The sequence below is a fragment of the Mastigoproctus giganteus genome, chromosome 12 (assembly GCF_048544385.1).
Source record: "Mastigoproctus giganteus isolate SK-2022 chromosome 12, ASM4854438v1, whole genome shotgun sequence".
NCBI classification, from domain to species: Eukaryota; Metazoa; Arthropoda; class Arachnida; order Uropygi; family Thelyphonidae; genus Mastigoproctus; species Mastigoproctus giganteus.
Window position 1 is genome coordinate 13,891,910 of NC_143586.1, and position 18,853 is coordinate 13,910,762.

An 18,853-nucleotide genomic window follows, 5' to 3' on the forward strand; every position below is an offset into this window, starting at 1 on the left:
AAATTTTTAGTGTGAACCCCCCTGGAACACTTTCGCGAACCCCTAGGGGTTCGCAAACCACCGGTGGGAACCGATGCTCTAGAGTGATGTTGCACATAATGTCATTCCTGAGTACCAAAGATTTCCATATCTCTGAGCCAAAAGTACTAATTGTAGCACACAAGCAAAAAAGAAGGGATTTTTTTTAGAGGCATTCCAAAACAAAATGGTTAAGAGAAACATCAGTTCCTACCAACGCGACTCACAAATAATAAACGGTTGTGACGCCAAATGTCGGTCAAAATATTTAATATTAAAAATCTGTACATATAAAACATTCTCTGTTACATACGTATATAATTATGTGGTAAGTAACTACATTACGTATCAAAATTAAAATCATGAATGGCCACTTCAAAGTGGCCATTAAAATCCGATGGCCACTTTGAAGCCTGTCAAGTTTTCGTATCTTTGGTTGATTTTGGGTTGTACTTTGGTCCCTCTTCCTAGTAAACTAAAAAGGATTTTACTTTAAAATCCCCTGCAGTATTACCACTCAACAATAAAGTCAACCGATCCTTCACCGCTTTGAAACCTGGCAAGTTTTTTTCTTCTTTCAATATGAAACTTCTTTTAGGCATTCATTTCCAAAAAAGTCCTGTTTCAACTATGTTAATAACTTGTTGAGAAGTATAACACCTCTCTAAAATAATTTTAAGAAGTTCTTTTTTGAAAGTTTCGACTTCTTCTTGAACTGCACTTATGGCTTCTCCCTGAAATCTATTGAATCAGCCCTTACTTGCTTTAAATGGTTCATTTTTTTTTTTTTAAGGTGAGCTTTCTTCAGATCATCATATATACTAATTGCTTTTTATTTAATAATATTTAACTTAATGGAATTGTGCATTGGATATTATCTTCAATAAAATTATTTAGAAGTCTCTCCATTTCAATTATAATAGCCGGTCTAGCCACGACCAATTTAGTTGTTTGCGGTGGAACAGCTGTCTTTCCCACTGCTAAAATTAATTCTTCATTTTTTATAATTGTTCTTACAGTTGAATCTGCCAGTCCTGAATGATTACACACATCTACTTGTTATTGAAAGGAATCAATTTGCTTCAAAACGTATAATTTAATTTTCAAATTGTCTTTTTCTTACCTTAGTAGGCATTGTACTGTGTCCAGATATTGCTTTTTAATTCTTATGCGCCATTATTCATCTTCGAAAATGTAACTGCATTGCATAAATTATTATACAATGAATGTTCGAGTAAACTGTCCATTACCTAACACTGTACTAAGTGATGACTACACTTCGGATAAATGCATATAATGCAAATATTACAAGTAATATACTTGATCATTTTTTAAAAGGTTGATCTCGGAACTACGTAACAAACTACCGTACGGCAATTAAATTAGTGTGGGAAAATTTACCAAGTCGGTGTGGGAAACTTTTTAATACTGTTTTGCTATTTATTTTTAAGCTATCAACTATGTCAGATGAAACGTTTTCGTTAAACATGCCAAAAATTTAATCTGTATGCTGGTAAAAGGGCGTTATAGTGAGTTGAGCCATGGCTTATAATATAAGAACAGTGTTATAGCAAATCAGCACAGAGCAAACAGCGTTATAATGAGGGCATTCTGTATACATATTTAAATATGCATACAAATACAGTCGAATCCAATTATTTGGGATACATCGGGACTAGTGAATTTTGGCCCGATTAAGCGGCTGCCCCAATTATCCGAAATTTCATGTAAAAGAAGTTAAAAATACAATGGACCCCTGCTTTATAATTGGTTCACTGTACAATCAAATTACATTACGATGGACTCACCACAGTAAAGTACACTATACGATGTGCAGTAAGCGCTGGTCATTGTGATCACATTTGTGAATTGAATATTAATTCTATCAAGCAGCGATTCTAATGAGCGAAAATAGGAGGAATATTATCCACAGGCTATAAAAGTAAAGATATATTAAGCACAAATTTACCCTTTATTACCTTACCAATTAAAAAATTAAATGATACCCAAAAATTGGAATAATTAATACGTACTGTAATATGCACATACTAACTAGTTGACATTTCTGTTCACTGACATTTGTGGGTGGGGTCAAAATGTAAAAAGATAAGTAATCAATAACAAAGAACTCGGCACACACACACACACAAATTGCAAGTAACACAATAAGCGCAAGTGAGAACAGAGTAACGAGTTAAGAAGCTTTAAAAATAGGAATGAAGAGAAGATTCTGAAAATTAATTTTTTTATATGATTGAAGATTTCATGGAAATAACCTAGCTATCCGTGGCAACCAATTTAATAGGATATTAAATTGGTTGCCATGGATAGCTAGGTTATTTTTCCATAATAACCCACAAAATTCCAGCTGTCGGTATTATTGCAAATTCAATAAGATCGAGTTTACTACCCGTTTATGATAGATTGCACAGAAAAGCCCAATAAATGGGTGACTGTTATTTGTTTTGTGGTTGTGACCTCCAGAAATCCGATCCAACCATATGGTAAGGTCGGAGACAAAAAAAATGGCTTTTAAACATTTAATGCTTTATTAAGAAATAAAAAGTTAATTTCAGTTACCAAGTCTTTCAATTGTTTTCATTTTGACTAAGATTTTATATTTGGCTTCTTGGTTTAAGAACCAAAGTGAGAATATATGTCCCCTTTCATTTTAATGATCACATTCACAACTATCACCCACTAAGTTCCTAGTTACCAATTTTTACGATTCCACCTTCTAAGCTGTTCCTCATATGGACAACAATTAGTGCTCCTCATCAAATTGGATGCTTGTCTAAAATGTTCTACACCATGTTTTCCAGGTGCAATCTCCAGACCTGAATAAAACATTTTACGGGCATCCTCACCATCATCTTATACAGAGGAATAATGGCATCTGTTTTCCTACTTACAAAGGTCTACTAAATCACTGATAGAACATAATGTGCCATTCTGGCCACCTGTTTACACTGCATGGTAAACTTCATTTGACTGTATTATAATCCCTAAAGCTTTACTAATGTAAACCATCTCACTCCTCTCCTGGTTTACATTTAGTAATACTTTTGCCCTCAGTATAGCTATCCGACATAGCATTGGTCCAACAAGATGTTGGAAGCATCTGGGAGGTATGGCCAACCAAGCCGTGTGTAATGCAGTCAGCAATGCAGGTAACTGGTGTATCCAGATGCCTGATATGCCTTCCCACAGAGCACTTGTGGGACAAGTGCCCTATGGGATTGATATCGGGGGAGTTCAGAGGTCAATCGATATGCTGGCAGTCAAAACTGTGTTCCTCAAACCATTCCCACACAACAAGTGCCCAATGGCTCAGTGCATTGTCATCTTGAAAGACACCATTGACATTCAAGTAAAAGTGTAACATAACGGGGTGCACACAGTCAGCAAGCACTTGACGATAGCAGAGACCACTGATACGTTTTTCCACATGCACCAAGGGTCCAAGTTCCTGCCAGTGAAACATGACCCACACCATACAACCGCCTCCACCGGCCTACACTTTTGTAACCAGGCAAGATGGCTCAACAGCCTCCTGTTGTTGACGCCAAATTCGTACATGACCATCCACAGTATGGAGTAAATAACGTGACTCATCCAACCAGCACACCTTTTTCCAGTCTTCTAATGTTCAACTTGCATGCTCTTTGCACTAGACGAGTCTTTTACACCGATGAACATCGGTTAGGAGAGGATGCCATAGGGTTCATCTGCTGGTATATGCCATAAGTGTGAACATCCGACACATGGTCATGGCAGATATTGTTCCAGGTTGGCCCATGTTGCATTGGGTAGTCAACTCTTCAACAGTACTGTGCCTGTTCAAGTCATCAGACCCACTGCTCACCTCTAACTTCAACCTTTCACTCCCCTTTGCAGTTTTTGCTGTCGGGTCGTTGTTTGACCAATTTGATGCCACTCCTGGTACCCTTTAACTATGGCAGCTCTCGAACACCCCACCAGTTCAGCTGTTTGGGAAATCGAGGTACCAGCTTGTCAAGCTCCCACAATCTGTACTTCATCGAAGTCTGATAAATCCTTCCTTTTACTCATCATGCTCGGAATTTTACTACCTACAGAACCACTGACACCTTACCTATGCTACGTAGGTTGACTAACTGTGCACTCTCGTACCTCACATGGACAACGGGTCACATTCACTTTTCATAAGGGTGGTCATAATTCAGTGATCACTCAGTGTATATAATAATAATAAATAATACAATAAATTATCAAAAAAAAAAAAAATGGATAAATAAAAATGGACTATAATAATATAATTCACTCAGAGTAAACTATAAATTATAATGAGAAAAGAAAATGTAATAACAAAGGTGTTAGAAATACACAAATCTCTGTCACCCGCAGGTTTGCCTAAATGCAAATCTGCCTGTAATATATGATATTCCATTGTATATGCTATATTATATCCCATTTATTTATTAACTGTAAATAGATATATATTTTTATTGTTATATTCCTCCTCTGTAAGGCTTTGGCTCTTCTGGAGTAATAATAATAATAATAAAAAAATGGATTCAATTCAGCAACTATGGGATGAAGTGGAACAAGCTCTTCAGAAATAAATCTACAGTCACCCAATTTGCAACAACTGCAGTAAGCAACTGAGTCAACCTGGAATGGCATCCCTCTGGTGCACTTTCCAGCACTTCACTGAGCCATGAGCTTTAGGGTATTCAGAGGACTAAAGTGAGATCTACTTGCTATTAGTCAGGTGTACCTAATCAAGTGACCATTTGATCTATAATTTACCACAATTCAAAATACATGCACAGTTCAAATATTAAAAAAATCATCAAATCATAACTTTAACTTATATTTTTAAAAGCCTATTACAAATACTCTAAGCCAGGAGTACTGCTTCTATTCAAAAATAAACTTAAAACACTTACTGGAGATTTACAAATGACATCAGGATGTTCGTTATAAACATTTTTTTCAAATGGCACAACTTTTATTTTATCCCAATCTGGTGGTGGTAAGCTATTATAAAATATTTGTGAATTATTATAGCTGTCCCTAGGAGAATATGAACCATATACATCATCACCATCTTTATAAAAAGTCTTTCTTCTAGGATTACCTTGATGAGACCTATACCCTTCTGGATGGCGATGTCTCTTCACATCCATATCTTCATAACTGCAATAGAATAATTTCTTTTGCTCAGTTATTACTAAAATAGACCATTCTACATTACATATTTTATATCTAAATCATATATCAGTGTAGACACAAATAAATAATTTAAAATATTTTTAAAAATTTATAATACGTGACTAGGTTTTGTTCTTGAATATTATGAGACATTCTATTCTATCATATAATTTGAAGCTGACCAACCCAAGCAAGAGTACCTTTAATTCTGTGATTTTTTTTATTATTACTATTATTAATAATCCCAAACAAGCAAAATTTAGTGGAACCTATAATACTCTTAAGTATAAAATTGAAAGATACTTTGCCCCCACTGAAATTTAATTTCTGTATATTGTAATTTGAAGAAAGTATGCAAAAAGGAAGGTTGTTAGAAAAGAATAAAAGGAATGAATGAAGAAATAGAAAAATTAGTCTTGTGAGTCTGGAGGTGAAATGTGAATGGCTGATAACTAGTTGATGCACATGTTTAAACATATTTGGAAGAAAGAGAATTAGATGCTAATTCAAAAGAAGAATTCCATGGAAATATTTGTAGAAAAGGCATGCGGCAGAAACTGAATATTTCTGAATGGAGAGATTTTAATAGTTGCCATAAAGTTAACAGTGATATAAAAGAGTTCGGTAATTAACCTGAGTGCTCTCATTTAGGTACAGTGGCTATTATCCCTTTTACGTTTGGATCTCTTTACAAGCAAAAATTTCTTAGCCTATGCCATCAATAGCATCATAACTTCTTAACTGCTTGGGGAGAAGATAGTAATGCTGGATTTTGAATGAATTTTGAATTATATTTTCAAGCTTCTGCAGAGAGTGGTAATCAATGTACACTGCTCTTTATGGACTAATGTTATTAGTGGAGTCCCCAGGGTTCAGTGTTGGTCCAATTGTTTTCTACATTTATTAATGATATTGATGAAGGCATATCAGAATTAATGTCCTAGCTTGCAGATGATACAAAGGTTGCCAGGGTGGTTAATGACAGTATGCAACTACAAGAGGATCTAGAAAAGTTAGGCAAATGGGCTGAGAAATAGCAACTGAAGTTTAACATTGATAAATGCAAAGCACTACATATGGGTAGCAGTAACCCCAGAGTAACATACCAAACGTGTGGTACTACACTCAGGGTAGTGGAAAATGGAAAAAGGCCTGGAGGTAATTGTGCAGTCAGATATGAAGTTCTCTGAGCAATGCAGACAGGCTGCCAGGGCAGCTCATGGGCAGGAGCCCTCATTTTAGGAAGGATGTAGAGCTGCTGGAATGAGTACACAGAACTGTAATGAGACTGTTGAGGAGGAACAAAGGGGTGCTCTTACAAAGAAAGGCTTCAGTTTGCCAAATTGCAGAATCTGGAGACTAGGCAGCTGCAAGATGATCTGATTGAGGTGTTTAAGGTTTTGACTGGATAGGGCAAGCTCAATGCTGATGGAATTCTTCCTCCTGCTGATACTACACACTAGGGGTACAAATTCAAATTGAGGAAGAACAGTTGCTTATAGATATATTCAGAAGTTTACCTTCAGCCAGCAGGTGGCTGATTGCTGGAACAAGCTTTATCTGTTGTTGCGGAAGTTTATAGTTTAAATAAATTCAAAGAACTAAACGAAGTATTGGAGGGAATGAATTGGTGAAATGAAAGGTGTCATTTTTTTTTTTTTTTTTTTTGGTTGATGCCTTTCTTGCATCATTTGCCACTGCTAATTCTAATATTCACACTGACATCACCAATAACAAAGGCTCTATGAATATTAAGTCATAACTTACTAAATACTTTGCTAAATTTAAAGATATGCAAATGAACATGATTAGGACTATTAAAACTATCTATTGAACACAATTTAGTACATTAATTAAATAAAAAAAAAAAAAACAGAAAATTTTTTTCAAAACTCATCCATTTTGAAGACCTCTAAATTCTCCACTATACTTGTTCACAATAGATGATTGTTTAAATTTCACAGCTCACATAAATCAGTTGGTAACTAAAATAAAGAATTTGTATAGAATGACAGTTTGTACCAATGGCCATATACAGTGCTAGTGTGGTTCCACAGGGGCAACCAACTCTAAAAATCTAGTTAAACTTGTCTCTTTACAATGTTCTACATTGCTAGTGATGCTCTGTAAGTTCTTGCTAATGTGCTCTACTCAATTTACACATTATACACATGGATCTATGCTACTGGATCAGAAATTCTTATAAATTTTTTTTGGAATTACTCAAAATCAATGCAGATCCATCCTAAGAAGGAAAGGAGAAAGTCCTAGAGTAAATTTTGTTTCAACAACTGGCAAGCAATATGAGTCACTAGTCAGAAAGGAACTGTCAGAAGGTATTTTCTTCCTGATGATACATTCACCATCAAACTAGATATTGCAAAATGGTTCACACACAGTTTATGGTCATTTTAATAAACAGATATGGATTATTAAAGTCAAAATTACGTAAATTCAACCTTGTTGAATCTGACAGATGTTTCTGCAGCAATGAAGAAACCTGTTCTCACATTATTTCTCAGTTTGCAATTTACAATAACTTTAGATACTACCTGAAATTCAATTTAATCTATTTCAGTCAGGTATGAATCCTGTGAATACTCCAATAAACTTTAGTACCTTACAAGAATTTCCTAAATAAAGGGTATACAAAAAGACAACCTTACTACAACCTGTTCTGCTCCTTCTACCACAACATAACTTTTATCACTAACTACTATAATATTATAACTATTAAAACCATTTAGAATAACATTTCAATGATAAATCACTACCCTGATTCTCTTGCTTCTCCTTATGGCTTATGGAATATCTACTGAAAAAGAATAATTCTCCTTATGGAATATTTTCTGAAAAGGACTATTAAACTGATCACAGATGTAAGACAAATGAACTTTGGAAATCTTTATGATAAATTGATTGGCTACTGGCATGGACCTTTTACTTGCTGCATTGAAGATCTACAATTGAGACAAAACAACCATCCTTGTCACCTTGCTTTGCCTGATAAGACTACTGGATATACTATCTACAGGTTAGATAGACAGTCTGCTGGCCAAATTTTTATTTGGCCACTGATGAAGATCAACTGAATAGCTGAAACTGAAGACAACTGTATGTGTATAAGTGCCCTCTTTCCTTCCACCCCATTTAATTTTATTTTATTCATTTTTTTTTTGTTATTTTTTCTAGCCTCATTTAGGACAGGATTCACTGGCTTCTAGATTTTACGAGAGGTATAATATTCCACAAGAAGCCCAATCCTGGGTACCAGTTTCTGCTAATACTCAAGATTGAGAACCAAGTTGCTAGAATATATTCCAATTATGGAATATTCTGCACATAGCCATAGTAGGCTATGTGAAGGCAAAAGGTGCTTATTAATACAATACAGGTAGTTCTCGACTTTACGAGTTAATTCGTTCTTGGAGCTCACTCGTAAAGCAGGAATTGATTTCCCATAGACAATGTTAAAAATAGGGGTTACGTTATCAACAATGAAATTAGTTAGCTAATTAGTTTATGTTTAAACAATGATTGATTTATCCAAAAAAATGAAAACAGCCTGTAAAATCAAGCAAATTATAATAATAAAGAAATTATTTATGACTTACAAATGTTAAAGAATGTGTTTCTTCTTCATCATCATCCACTAAATGCACACTCATTGATCACTCATTATTGGCTCGGCACTTGTTGGTTTGTTGCACAAGGAGTAGTCTTCTTCAGAAATGCTTCAAGAGGCATTTATTTCCAAGATAATCTTCTCTTTTCTTTATAAAATTTCAATAGCATGCATAAGCATTTTTTAACAGAATACACAAATTGCAACTAACACGATTTGCTCGGAGTAACAAGTTTACGAAACTTAAAAAAAAAAAAGTAATGAAGAGAAGATTCTGAAAATTTATTTATGTTTTTTATACGATTGAAGATTTCAGTAAAGGGCAAACACATTTCACCATAATAACAAAAAACCTACACAATTCCAGCTATCGGTATTTTCACAAATGCAATAACATAGAGTTTACTACCCATTTATAACTGCTTGCAGTAACAGAAAAGCCCAAAAAACCAGAAAGTGCAAATTGTTTTTATTATTTTATGGTCGTGACTTCCAGAAATGTGCTTTAGAAAAATATCACAAAGCCGTTCGAAATTGGTTCTTATAACATATGATAACAATGAAAGTGTAGTGCATTTAATGATTTGAATTGGTAACTAATACAATTTACACTATAAAAACGATCTTTTAGGGAGTTATATAGCAAAAATTTTAACTTCTGAGATCGGGGAATGAATTACCAAAAAACAATGTGTTATTGGGTTCACATTACGATATTTTCGCGATATGATGGTAACGGATTAACATCGTAAAACGGGGTACACTGTATTATATAGCTACGTGCACGGTTTTAAATGCGGTATTTGTGAATATTTAACATTCATTTTTTGCAATTAATGTTCATATTTTTGATTTTGTTAATACTTGAAAAAAAAAAAAAAAAAAAAAACTCGTAAACCCGGGAACTCATTAAGCGAGAACTGCCTGTACAGTCAGTCCTCGTATAGCACGATAGTTGTGTTCCTAGAAACCCTCATGTAATGCAAAATCGTGCAATATAAACAACAGGCCCTATGGGAAAAATAGGGTTATGTGCTGACCACCCAAGATTGAACACATTTGTAACCAAAACATTACCAAACACAATGAATAATCGTAATAAAATACTTACGTATTTTATTATGATTATTTATTATTATACGTAATAAAATACGTAATACGTAAGCGTTTTAATTACTTAAGTATTTTAAGTAATATGTAAGTATTTTATTACGACTATTACGTAATAAAATATTGCTAATGCTTTTGCTTCTATCGTAAGCAAACTTTTTTGCTTGATTTTCTATCCAAACAGATGACAGCCGTTCCATCTCTGCCAATTCTTTGTGTGTTAATCTGATGGATTTTAATTACACTTTGAGTTGTTCCTGCTATGAAAGTTGTTTTTATTTTCTCTACACTCTTTGTAATTCTCGCCGTTGCCTCATTTAGGTCTGTAGCACGTGCAGTATCACATGGTCTTTCATTTCGCTCAAAGCGTTTCACAATTTCATATTTTTTCTCTATCGACAGAGGCGGACTGGCCATAAGCCTTACTGGGGAAACCCAGGTGAGCCGGAGGCCAGTGTGATTTTGACCATAAACCATAGTATGAGGCCACTACAAATTTTCCCGGGTATGAATTTTTGACCCAGTCCACCTCTGTTTATCGATATTGCTTTTCTTTTTCTCTCTGAATCTGCAGTGTCTTCACCAGGACGCTTCCTTTCCACACTTTTTAAATATTTTACTCATTTTAGGAAATAAAGCACAATTACCAAACGAGGAGGCACGCTTGATATGCATAAACAAAGCTGCGCACGTGTAGCAACTGAATAAACAACACCGTAAAGGCAGAGATACACTATTAACACCTCACATTTTACTTAGCACATTTCTAGGGGTTACTACCATAAAACAATAAAAACAATTTCCAGTTGCGTTTCTGCTAGTGGAATCTGTTATAAACTGGTAGTAAACTCCATCTAACTGCATTTGCGATTATACCGATAGCTGGAATTGTGTTGCTTTTTACGTTATTATGGTGAAATGTGTTTCCCTTTAACTGATATAAAAAACAAATAAATTTTCAGAATCTCCTCTTCATTCCTATCGTGTTGCGTTCAGTTGGAGTGATTCCGCATTCGACTGCCATTTCTTGTAAACACAGAGGCGAATCGTGCATAAGCGAATTCGGTTCGTGTTATATACGACATCGTTCCCCTATTTATAAATCGTGTATGATCAAATTCGTGTAGTGTAAACACGTGTTATACGAGGACTGACTGTACTATGAAATAGGGTAATGTATTAGAAGATGAAATGCACAAAGCATAATTTCTTATGGGTTTAGGTAATTAACTAAATAATATTGGCGCGTAGATACACCATAGTTTACCCATAAATTTGAACTACATATGTAGTGTAAAAGGCATTGTTTTAATTGTATCTCATATTGTGGGTGCCTTCACAATGAGATAGCTGGTATTGCACTACTTCAAATAAATAATGCTTCTCTAGTAGTGAAGACTATTGTTATTTATTTTTGGTGGATACCACCACCCAGACAATCGTTTCAAAGCTAGTTGGCTTCATCATCAGTGAGTGGGCAGGTATCCTGGTAATGCAACATGCCATCACAGTTGCAAAATTATTTCCACACTATGAGAGATGCCAAATGGTGTATAAATATTAGAAGACGAAATGCACAAGGCATAATTTCTCATGGGTTTAGATAATTAACTATATAATATGAGATACAATTAAAACAATGCCTTTTACACTACATACATAGTTCAAATTTATGGGTAAACTATGGTATATCTACACCGATATTATATAGTTAATTAGCTAAACCATTAAGAAATTATGCCTTGTGCGTTTCGTCTTCTAATACATTATCATTTATAATTTAACTCGGAACAGAAGTTATTTTGCCTCTATTAATACTAATATCAATACTATTTTACTGGATAATAGTGACTGAAATACATCTCTTGTGAATTTCAAGAGGAATTTGTAAGTGCTGAGCAGGATGTTAATGATATTTTTAATTCAGCAGGGCTTTTGATATAATAACATTAGAGTGAATTTTGTGTAAATTGCAACCTTGTGCGAAGATGGTGGGAAGATACTATAAGTGAATAAAAGTTTGGCTAAATGACAGGGGAAAAAGGCATGTTATAAATTACTGTAATTTGTATTTATTCCTATATATTGGTGTAGATACACCATAGTTTACCCATAAATTTGAACTACGTATATAGTAGCATTGCAGTGAGTTAAAGAAGCATTGCAGGATCATCTAGACAAAACTTCAGCAATAATTCAGACACAGCATGGGTTTGTTAAAGGAAAGTCTTGTCTGACCAATTTGATTGGATAGTATGATATGGTCACAAAGGAACTGGATGCAAAAAATAATTTTCATATCATACTTGGATTTCAGGAAAGCTTTTGATGCTATTGCACATGGAAGACTACTGTACAAATTGGAGCAGTATGGCATTAAGGGCAAGTGCATTTTAATGGATAAAGTAGGAGAAGACAGGGAGTGGTAAGACAGAGAGTAGGCACTGCTCTTCGTGGATTCGTCTTATTATAGTAGACTCGCCTAGGGTTCAGTGTTGGGCCCATTGTTGTTTAGTATATTTGTAAATAATATTGATGAAGGTATATCAGGCTTAATGTCCAAGTTTGCAAATGACATAAAGGTTGGTAGGGTTGTTAATGACAGTAATGACAGTATACTACTGCAACAGGATCTAGAAAAGTTGGGAAGATGGGATGAGAAGTGACAACTGAAGTTTAACATGACAAATGCAAGGTACTGCATATAGGTAGCAGTAACCACAGAAAAATGTACCAACCCAGTCGTACTACACTCAAGGTAGTGGAGAATGAAAAAGACCTGCAGGTAATTGTGCAGTGAGATACATTTTCTGAGCAGTGCAGACAGGCGGCCACAGCAGGTCATGGGGTCTTGTCAATGATATGTTTGTTATTTGGTTTTTAGGAGCATTAGCAACTAAGGCCATGTTGCTCTGGGGATATGCAGTGGTCATTCCCTGACCTTTCCACATCCTCCGTATTTGGTGGTCACGGCTCGAACCCCGATCTAATCAAGAAGCGTGTGCTACACACTGCTGCTGCTCCTGCCCACCTGGCTACGGAGGTGCCTGTCAATAATATACAGGAATTTTGCTAGCTGGGATAAGGAGGTGATTATCTCTTTTATAAGCAATGGTCAGGCCACACCTTGAGTAGTGCATAGAGGTCTGGAAGCCTCATCATTTTGATGAGGCTTCCAGATGTCAAGTTGTTGGAATGAGTAGAGAAGGCAACAAGATTGGTGAAGGGAACTAAGGAAACTTAAGCCTTTCTCTCTTACCAAGAAAGGTTTAAGTTCTGCAAATTAAGTTCTGGAAGACTACCATACAAATTGGAGCAGTATGTCATTAAGGGCAAGTTGCTACAAAGGATAAGAGGATGGTTGAGTGAGAGAAGACAGAGAGTGGGTATAAATGGGCACTGCTCTTCATGGACTAATGTTATTAGTGGAGTCCCCCAGGGCTCAGTGTTGGGCCCATTGTTTTCGGTATTTATCAATGATGATTTTTTTTTTTTTGTTAGTGCATCGGCTTCTGTGGCCATAATGCACCTCCCAAAGTTTTTGCATTTTACTCTGATCCAAACCCGAGGCGGGATTCGAACCTGCGACCTTTGGGTTGCCAGGCAGACACTTTACCCACCTGGCTAGCCTGGTTCGCATCAATGATGATGAAGGTATATCAGAGTTAATGTCTAAGTTTGCAGATGATACAAAGGTTGGCAGTGTTGTTAATGACAGTAATGATATGGGTAGCAGTAACCACAGAGTAACGTATCAACTGAGTGGTACTACACTCAGGGTAGTGAAGAATGAAAAGGACCTAGGGGCAGTCAGATATGAAGTTTTCTGAGCAGGTTGTGAAAGTAGTTGATCATGTCTTGTCAATTATATAAAAGAATTTTGCTAGCAGGGATAAGGGAGTGATTGTTCCCTTGTGTAATGCAATGGTCAGGCCACACCTTGAGTACCATGTACAGGTCTGGAGGCCTCATTTTAGGAAAGATGTAGAGCAGCTGGAACAAATACAGAGAAGGGCAATGAGATTCGTGAGTAGAACAAAGGGTAGTGTTACCAAGAGAGGCTTAAGTTCTGCAAATTGTAGCTTCTAGAGATTAGTCACCTGCAAGGTGATCTACTTGAGGTGTATAAAGCTTTGAATGGATTGAGCAAGCTCAATGCTAATGGGATTCTACCTCTTGCTCAGATTACTCACCTGAGGGGGAATAAATTCAAATTGAGGAAAGACAATTGTAGAACAGACGTGTGGAAATTTGCCTTTAGCCAGCGGGTGGTTGATAGTTGGAACAAACTTCCATATATTGTAGTGGAGGTCAGCAACTTAAATAAGTTCAAGGCTAGACAAACATTTGGAGTGAATGGATGGGTGAAATGGGAAGGGGTTTTTTTTTTTTTTGTTGGCTGATGCTTTCTTGCATCATAAGCCTCAACTAGTGCATGAAGAATCACTGCTGATAATCAATACCAAGAGCACTGCTCTTTAATGTTGCCTCTCTAACATGCTGTTGTAGGAAACAGTCATCCAATAGAAAATATCAATAAGTGTCCACATGTGACTGAATGCAGAATGAAATTAATTTAATTCTGTGAAATGAATATTCTTCTTGGACAAGTAGTCATACATCAGCAGTAACTTCTTTTTATACTTTTATGATTTTATTTTAATTGTTGGGTGTATCCTGCTGTTCTGGTAGCAGAATCACACCCTCATTAGATAATGTTAAAAAAAACGACATTCCTTCAAATGTGAATTCTCACAACACTATTGTTAGAAGGTGATTTTTTTTTATGCTATTGTCACGATATCTCTTAAACCAAGGATGTCTGATAGGATGTTATAACTGCATTAAAGGCTAATTTATTTGATGTTCTAGTCACTACTAGTTCTTAAAGCTACAATTAACCATTCGTTTTTTTTTTCTTTTTCTTTTGGTGGTGAGCAATATTCAAATCCAGATATATATACATAAAACTCATCATTCTGAGGGTGCACTGCATAAAACAGTTAAATTTACAGTATGCCATAAATATAAATATCCATAATAAATCTTTTGCAGAAGGAGTAGGTTCCCTGTGAGTTATTTTGGGCTTTTCAGCCACCACAACAAGCAAATTGGTCTGTTAACATATACACATCCATATTTTCAAACAATGTATAAGTGAATAAAACCAACCATAACAAATGTACATATGTTTACCAGGCATTTCATAAATTTAAGAATAATGTAGAATATGAAGTTAAAAATGTGTGATTCAGTAGGTCTTGTTTCTCGAGACTCACAAGAAAATTTCCAATTTTTCCAGTCTATCCATGTTAGAAGCTAATAATAATCTTGACATAATCTTAAAATTGACAATGCAGTTTTAACATCTTTATATTCTTATTGGACTTTATTTGAATGATAAGCAATTCTTTTTTCTATAATTCACATGTCTAATTGATAACAACCCTCACTTAACAACTATAAAGCAAAACTATGAAATTTACTTACATAGAACTATAATTACAAAAGCACATTCTACTGGTCTTCAGTACACTTTTCCAAGATTCAATGTTTTGTCTAAAATAAAATTAAAAAAAACAGGAAAATTTATTCAGTGGAGCACAAAAGAAATAAAAATTAATAAAAGTGTCAGCAATTTCAGTTAAATGTTTAGGAAGTTCAAAGATCTTCCAAAGCACTAAATCTCCAAATGATTTTTATGTTGTCAATTTAACTTGTCATGCAAAAAAAACTAACTTACCTTACAAAGAAACAAATATAATTAGCAGGACTGTTATCTGTTTATTATAAAAAAGGCAGTTCAGAAATAGAAGTCTGAAATGAGAAAATGTTTCCAAAATAGAATAGATCTCTTATTTCAACGTTGGCCGACAGGTTTGAATCTGGTGGCTTCCAAAAATTTTGCCCCATCTGAATCAATGTTCATGTCACAAAAATTAGTTGATGATTCAAATTTACTGCTGGTGCCAGCAACAATCACTGCAGAGCCACCTGGACCATTCCAGGTGGCTCTGCATGGAATTAGCTATTCCATGCATTCCCTTAGCTATTATTATAGCTAAGGGAATGGTCACCCTTAGCTATAATAATAGCTCTAGGTGTTTCATAACATATGGGCCATATATTGGACTTTATTTGAATGATAAGCAATTCTTTTTTCTATAATTCACATGTCTAATTGATAACAACCCTCACTTAACAACTATAAAGCAAAACTATGAAATTTACTTACATAGAACTATAATTACAAAAGCACATTCTACTGGTCTTCAGTACACTTTTCCAAGATTCAAATTTACTTTCAGGATCAATTAGGACCCCTTTTTTATTGTTTTCAAAACAATGAAAAAAGTTTATATAAATAAGAATCCAATTTTAATAGTTATAGAACTAGCTATCTAAATTTAAAACAACGAATCTGAAATAAAATAATAAAGAATATTCGGTCACATAAATTTAGGTACGTGTTTGCTTTTTTTTATTACTTTTATTTTTTACTATTGGCACTCCAGTGACAACTCCATAATGGCCACTGCTTTTCATGAGCAAATGTTATTAGTGGTCCCGCAGGGTTCAGTTCTTGGACTTACTGTTTCTGATATTCATTAATGATATTGACGCAGGTATTTCAAGTTTGATGTCCAAGTTTACTGAAGATACAAAGGTGGACAAGTGATGGCAACCCTATCTGTAGCAAGGATGCTGTGGCAATACACCTGATGGATATCCATTTTCTTTTTTAATTTCTGGAAAACATTTTTGATATTTTCTAAAATCCTGTTGAATAATGACAGTATTTCATCTTTTCTTTTCTTGATTATGTTTTAAATTAGTGGAGTTCCCCAGATTTCGGTGTTGGGCTCATATTGCTGAAGGTATATCAGGCTTAATGTCCAAGTTTGCAGATGATACAAAGGTTGGCATGGTTGTTAATGACAGTAACGATAGTATGCTTCTGCAACAGGATCTAGAAAAGTTGGGCAGATGGGCTGAGAAGTGGTAACATTGACAAATGCATAGTACTGCATATGGGCAGAAGTCACCCCAGAGAAAAGTACCAACTGTGTGGTACTACACTCAGGGTGGAAGAGAATGAAAAAGATCTGGGAGTAATTGAGCAGTCAGATATGAAGTTTTCTGAGCAATGCAGACAGGCTGCCAGAGCAAGTCAATGATATACAGAAATTTTGCTAGTAAGGAAAAGGAGTGATTATCCCGTTGTACAAGGCAATGGTCAGGCCACGCCTTGAGTACTGCATACAGGAGGCCTCATTTTAGAAAGGATGTAGAATTGTTAGAACAATACAGAGAAGGGCAAACAAGTTGGTGAGGGGGGAAACGATGGGGTCCTCACCAAGAAAGGCTAAGTTCCACAAACTGCAGCATCTGGAGACTAGGCACATGTGAGGTGATCTGATTGAGGTGTATCACCAAGGCCTTGAATGGGATGAGCAGGCTCAATGCTGATGGGATTCTTCCTCCTGCTCAGATTACAAACCTGGGGGGGGGGTATAAATTGAAATTGAGGAAAAACAGTTGTAAAATAGATGTGAGGAAATTTGCCTTTAGCCAGCGGGTAGTTGATTGCTGGAACAAACTTCCATCTGTTGTGGAAGTTGATAACATAAATAAATTCAGGGAAGAACTTGTAAACTTTTAGAACAAATGGCTATGCAAAATGTGATTTTTTTTTTTTTTTTTTTGGCTGATGCTGTACAAGCTTGCTTTCTTGCATCATATGCCTCTACTAATGCTAATAAAAAATTAAAACTTTAAAATATGCATTGCTGTACTTTTTATTTTTAAAAACACACAAAAAAACAAGTGTTCCTGTAGCAGCTTGTGAATTTGGGGTTTAGAAAAAAAAAAATTCCAACTTCGATTTTTTTTTTTTTTTTTTTTTGTATGTAAACAATGGGGATTTAGTGGAAACATACATTTAAACACTTAACCTGAGGTGCCTCCATAGCCGGGTGGGCAGGAGCAGCAGTGCATAGCACATGTTTCTTGATTAGACCGGGGTTTGAGCCCGTGACCACCAAATACAGAGGATGCGGAAAGGTCAGGGAATGACCACTGCATATCCCTAGAGCAATATGGTCTTAGTTGTTAATGCTCCTAAAAACCAAACAACAACAACTTAACCTGAAGGGGCTTGGACAAATTGTTTCATTAAAATTAGCTTTATATGCAGAGGAAGTAATGGTACTTTGTTGCAGTCTACTAGTCATTCAATCTTTAACATCCTTTGAACATGGTGTCAGAGATTCTTTGTGAGAACCTTTCCTTTCCCAATGTTCAGGTATCCCACTCACACAGAAAGCAAGGCATTTTTGAGTAACCAAGTTGTTGGCCAAGTAGCACTCCATTAACTTTAAAATCTCTACACACTGACCAACCATAATCCTTGTACTGAATTTTTTTCAAAAGAAGCCTAACATTTTCAATTTCCTTTCAAGTGTGCTGAATGGACTACACGAATGGATGCAAAATCGCTTCCATTATGAAGGAGAACCCATCTCAAGCATTGCCGCAACGAGTTAATAAATAGCCATCACTCTGTTGGTTGGTGGAAAATTCCAAGAATTGATAACTACAGAAATGTTGCAATTCATTGAGCCTTCTTTAAAAAAATGCAGATCCAATTCTCTTTCATAATATCTATACCATGAAAAGACTGTTCCTAGTACCAGAAGATGCCTGGATTTCAATCGTGACTTTAAAACTCTGAAGAGAGCTTTTAAGGTCAAGATTTTAAAAATCTACCCTTTTTATAGATTTAAATCTCTCAAGACACTATCGAGTTCACATTGTGTAAACAGCTGTGATTTTTTTGTCACAGTAGTTTATATTTTATTTATTTATTATTTTTGGCCAGTGAAGCAAAAGCCTGTGGCTTCC

At 35.4% G+C, this 18,853-nt stretch overlaps 1 protein-coding gene across 1 annotated transcript in view; it reads right to left on the reverse strand.

Moving 5' to 3' along the window:
* Positions 1-18,853, reverse strand: part of LOC150076717 (putative ATP-dependent RNA helicase DDX17) — a 141,055-nt gene that overhangs the window by 115,858 nt on the left and 6,344 nt on the right. Inside the window, exons 2-3 of the mRNA XM_090386635.1 lie at positions 15,440-15,508; positions 4,950-5,199 (exon numbers count right to left, since the gene is read on the reverse strand). Coding sequence (XP_090242761.1) covers positions 4,950-5,199; positions 15,440-15,508 — 319 coding nt within the window. The remainder of the gene's footprint in view (positions 1-4,949; positions 5,200-15,439; positions 15,509-18,853) is intronic.